Source organism: Triticum dicoccoides, chromosome 5B (assembly GCF_002162155.2).
Source record: "Triticum dicoccoides isolate Atlit2015 ecotype Zavitan chromosome 5B, WEW_v2.0, whole genome shotgun sequence".
NCBI classification, from domain to species: Eukaryota; Viridiplantae; Streptophyta; class Magnoliopsida; order Poales; family Poaceae; genus Triticum; species Triticum dicoccoides.
Genome location: NC_041389.1, coordinates 633038308 through 633043498, shown reverse-complemented (window position 1 = coordinate 633043498; position 5191 = coordinate 633038308). Strand labels below are relative to the sequence as shown.

Here is a 5191-nt window from a genome sequence, read left to right as displayed (position 1 = left end):
GGGGGGGTTAGATAGCGTATGTATTGTATCTGTAACTCTTGTACACTACCTAGAATATAGGATCTGTAACCATAGCCCAGGCCTGCGTGCCGACTCTCTCGGGCACGCCCCCCTTTCTCTCGTGTATAAGTTGTACTCCGTGAGATGATCAACACAGGAAATCAGAGTTAATCTGTTCAACTGTGACATAAGTACTTGTGCTTGGTTGGTACGTAGTATGATCTGTAGTGGCTAGATTTAGTTGATTGAGATTTAACCAAGTCTTAATCGAGTGGAATGATGTTATCATATTTAGGTACAAATAACATATAAAAATAAACTAAAAAATAGCATTGATCTCTTTGTATGATCTCATGTAGAGTTTGAGTGAGATGAGATTTAGCAAATCCGTAGAAACGAAGACCTGCAATTGTGAGTGGCCAAACAAATATTTACCTAATATTAGAAAGAGAGGCATAAGAGGACTTTGATTCATAGGAATTTTATTGGATTTGTGGAGAATTAAAATTCTTAGGAATGTTTTCTACATTGGTCGTTTGATTCGTATTTTTTCAAAGGAATCAAGTGTACTACATTCCATAAGACATCTAACATCGACTCCAACCTCTTAGAAAAAAAAATCTTTGTTTTTCCTGTATGCAATCAAACAAACTCAGATTTGGTAGAATTTAAATGAGCATGACATTCCAATTCTATGATTTCCTTATTCCTGCTTTTTACAAAACTGCGAATCAAAGAGGCCCTAAAGCGAGGATTTTATAGTTTTGAGACTTTATTAAATGATTGTCATATCCTTTAGAACAATTGGAGCCAGGAAATCAAGCGATGGTCCCTCCAAACCTGACACGCCGTCTTAATAAAACCAAAATGAGCAAGTTCATGTGAAGCTACATTTGCTTTTCACCGGCGGTGTATAATTGCCGCCCTGCTGAAGCTTGTCATTAAACTTTGACAATTATCAGTGACAATCGCCCCCGAAGGGCAGTACTCCAACGGGTTCTTCCAGGCTTGAACAATTTTCATCAAGTCATTCACCATCACAAGGGCAGTGAATACCCAATTCTGCTACTAGCTGTAGACCCTCAATAAATCTTCAGCCTCTATCGATGGAATATCCAACCCTGAATGCTTGTACCTACATGAGCAACAATGAAGCCCTAATTTTTTTTGAGGGGTAATGAAGCCCCAAATGAGTCATGAAGAATAGTCCGGAGGCCATGTTGTCGCCGGAGCTATAACATTGTTGAGGAAATCGTTAACTGGTAGCTGCTCTGTTGGCTGGTGGGTAGGGGACTAGTAGGATAATCGGCAAGTTAATCAGCCATTTAACCAATTAATCGATTGATTTATCAGTTTTCCGACTACTCGGTGACCCTACGAGTAGGGATTCATCGGCAAGTTAACTGGTTAATCGGACGAATTCTTCAACAGGGGCTAGAAGTGAAATATAGCCCTAGGACGTGGACCGACCCAATACTGTACCATGACTTTTTATGTTTCCATTGTTTTGTGCGGCTTTCTTTGGGTTATTTTTCATCTTACTTTTTTCCTTTATATTTCTTCGTTTCTTCATCGGTTTTCCATGGGTTTTCTTTGTTTCCTGTTTTTCTTCGTTTCTTCATGGTTACCACTGAAATATTTCTTCATGTTTTTTTTTCTTTCCTCTCTTTTTTCTTGTTCTTTTTTTTCTCTACACATGTTTGCTTCTATACAATGCACAATTAATTGTACACGTACAACAATTTCTTGATACACATTGATATTTTTTCAAATACATGTTGCACTCCCTCCGTTCCTAAATATAATACCTTTTAGAGATTCCAATATGGACTATATATGGAGCAAAATGAGTGAATCTACACTCTAAAATATGTTTATATACATACTTATGTAGTCCATTTTGAAATTTCTAAAAGGGCTTATATTTAGAAACAGAGGGTATTATTAAATGCATGTTTTGAACATTATTTTATACACATTGACAATTTTTGAAATACATGATGTATATTTTTTAAATGCATGTTTTGAACTTCTTTTGAATACATGGTAAAAAAAATTCATATACACGTTTGAACAATTTTAATGACAATATACATTTTGGAAAACTATGCGACATTTTTTCCTATTTTCCTTATTTTCTTTACTTCTCTCTACACATGTCTACATTTTCATACACATTGTACATTTTTTGTATACAGCAAGAACATTTTCTTCTACATGTTTAACATTTTTCCAATATATGATTAACATTTTGCAAATACATGTTTTGATGTCTATTTTTTCATACACATTGTATATTTTTGGTATATACATCAAAAACATGTTTTATACAGGTTTAATTTTTTTTAAATGCATGATTAACATTTTTCAAACACATTCTTTTGAATATTTGTTAAAAAATTCAAATACACGTTGAAACAGTTTTGAATGACATGAAACATTTTTTTAAACTACATGGACAGTATTGTAGATTGTATTAACATGTTTTAAATGGCATAACATATTTTTGAATGCATGAACATTTTTTAAAATGTAACATATATTTTTTGAATGGTAAATATATTTTTTCGAATTGCAGAAATAAATAAATTGTATAATCATTTTTTAGATGTCACATACATTATTTTCATGGCCCAGCATCCATTCCTTTATTTTCCTTCCTATACATCCCTCTGAAATCAACGTTCTTGCTCAGCAAGGCCCAAGACAAAAGGACCGCTTCGCTTCTCACGATGATTCGAAATCACTAACTAATTAAGGGTACTCTTTATAATGAGGATATCGTGTGCAACTTCCCTTGTATCTCGTTTGTGCATTGTCCTACAGAGAGTACTTTTATTACTCATGAATTAGAAAATTTGGCTCATGGCCTGTCTTGTGTCTTGTACTCTCTCCGTTCGAAAATGCTTGTCGGAGGAATGAATGTATCTAGACATATTTTAGTTTTAAATACATTCATTTTTATGCATTTGTGTGATAAGTATTATGTGATATAATGTTGGTTGAAAAAAAAAAGATACCTCTACAACCCAATTGCTTCAACCGTCCGGTGCCAAAGACTGGCGCGAAGCACGTACATGTACGTATCGAAGCTCGGAACTGGGCAGGCAAGCCTCGTCCATTGATCGTTGTTTGCAATATGTATCTGCCTTCTTGGCGCCCTTGACCTATCCTTGAATTAAAAAGAAAATGTCACGCCGGGGCAAATGCAAAGCGCACGAATCTTAACGGAAATTTTGGTAGGGTTTACTAACTCCTAGACTCTGGGACCCAGCACGCCCAGAACCAAACCTAGCCGCCGGGGCGCAATGGCCGCCTCCCGCAAGCGTGCCTTCGCCTCCGTCGTTTTCACGGCGATCGCTTCCTGCGCAGCAGCGCAGACGCCGGGAGGCCCGGGATCGGACAGCTCTATGAGTTTCTCGGACGTGATGGTCATCTCCTTCTTCATGGCCATTTTCTTCCCCGTCTTCGTCGTCCTCCTCGCGTTTGCCTGCCTCCGCCTGTACCGGCCGCCAGACGAACCCCTGGCCGCCGAGGACTCTTCGTCGGAGTGGCCGCACTCGCACCACAAGGAGTGCCTGGACGCCGCCGAGATCGCGGCGCTGCCGTTAGTGTCCTACCGTGACGTCAAGCAGCACCGGATCAGCGACGGCCGGGTCGACCCGCTGGAGTGCGCGGTTTGCCTCTTGGAGTTCGACGACGACGACAGCCTGCGCCTCCTCCCGACGTGCCCGCACGCGTTCCACCCGCAGTGCATCGGCCTCTGGCTCGAGAAGCACGTCACGTGCCCGCTCTGCCGCGCCAACGTCCTCGACCCGCCGCCGCCGCCACTAGTGCCAGATCAGGAGCTGGAAACGCCGGCGCCACCCGACTCGCCGTCTGTTCACATTCACGATACGGTGGTGCTAATCGAAGACGACCCCAGCCGCAGCGAGGAGGAAGACGACAGTGCCAGGATCCTCGCGAGGACGCGGCGCGAGGGCGGGCGTGAGGCGCTGCCGCGGTCCAACTCGACGGGGCACGAGCGCGCCGGCGGGATGGAGCGCTTTGCGCTGCGGCTGCCGGAGCATGTTCGGCTCGAGATCCTGATGTCGCACAGGCTGAGGCACGTGACGAGCGCGGTTGCGTCCGTGCGCGTGAGGGAGGGGAGCGCCCACGACCCAGCTGCCGGCGGAAATTCTGTGCGGAGCGCCGTGGCGAGGCTCTTCTCACTTTTCGCGCCCGGGGATGGGTGGAGTGGCGACGTCGAGGACAAGTCCGGGGGCTCGTCTCGCTGGCGGCGCGATGACTCCACGCGGGGAGCAGGAGAAGACAAGAGAAACGATTGATGAACGTGAGAGCGGAGCATTGACCCGTTGAGGTAGAAAATGATTTGGTAGTTGTGTTGGTTTGGTTGTCAACTGTGAATCTGTGATCAGAGACTTGGATCAATTTTCCTTCAGATTTTCAAGAAACAGAGCGTGAGTGATCGGCATTCTATTTACTCCGTAGTATTAGTTCGTACTAGTAGTAATTGTTCCAGGATTCACTGTTGAACCGTCAGGGTGAGGATCCATAAAGTAATGTCACATACTTCCGGAACCGTCAGAGTATTTTGTCACAGGAACCACTGGGGATCAGATTATACAGATGCAATAGAAAAGAAAAGGTCAGATTACTGATTCTAAGCATCCATCGTCATAAGATTAGAAGCTTCCAGAGCGTCTGATTGCATGGTACATTCTTCTTCTTTTTTCTAGATCATGTGCTCGACCACTTCCTCCTTTGACAGAGCTCAAACAGAAAAGTGGCGTCATGAATCCGAGCATTCACACAGTGAGCAGTTCGGAGCCGGCGATGTTGAAGCAGATCCTAGTGTGGGGATTTTAGATCAACAGGGAGGGCTCCCGGGCTCTCCATTGCATAGAAGCCCAAAAAACAAAACGGGCCCTAGTACAGTGTTCAACAAGAACAAAAGAAGAGAAAGCTAGAACAGCACCAAGCTTTTTGGTGTCTGTGTTTGATGTTGAAGCAGATCGTAGGTGGGAGGGATTACTCTGCTAACCTCAAAAGGAAAACTTTCAGCTTAGCCGGGACCTCGATCCAGCACAAATTTGACCGCCTCTTCTCCTTGGGCCTCGGCTATGGTGTTAGAAGAACTCCGTCCCGAAAGGATCCCGCTTGCCTGCTCCCTCTTCATGCTCCTATCCGT

The 5191-nt window shown here is 43.5% G+C and overlaps 1 protein-coding gene across 1 annotated transcript; it reads left to right on the top strand.

Annotated features, from left to right (window-relative positions):
- Nucleotides 1–3308: 3308 nt before the first annotated feature.
- Nucleotides 3309–4551, top strand: LOC119310331 (RING-H2 finger protein ATL38-like). Its single transcript, XM_037586121.1, has one exon. The coding sequence runs from the start codon at nt 3309–3311 to the stop codon at nt 4326–4328; it is 1020 nt and encodes a 339-aa protein (XP_037442018.1). The 3' UTR covers nt 4329–4551.
- Nucleotides 4552–5191: the final 640 nt, after the last annotated feature.

Bases quoted from the DNA above. Each gene is read 5' to 3' on its own strand.
- LOC119310331 (XM_037586121.1), top strand. From the start codon at position 3,309: ATGGCCGCCTCCCGCAAGCGTGCCTTCGCCTCCGTCGTTTTCACGGCG.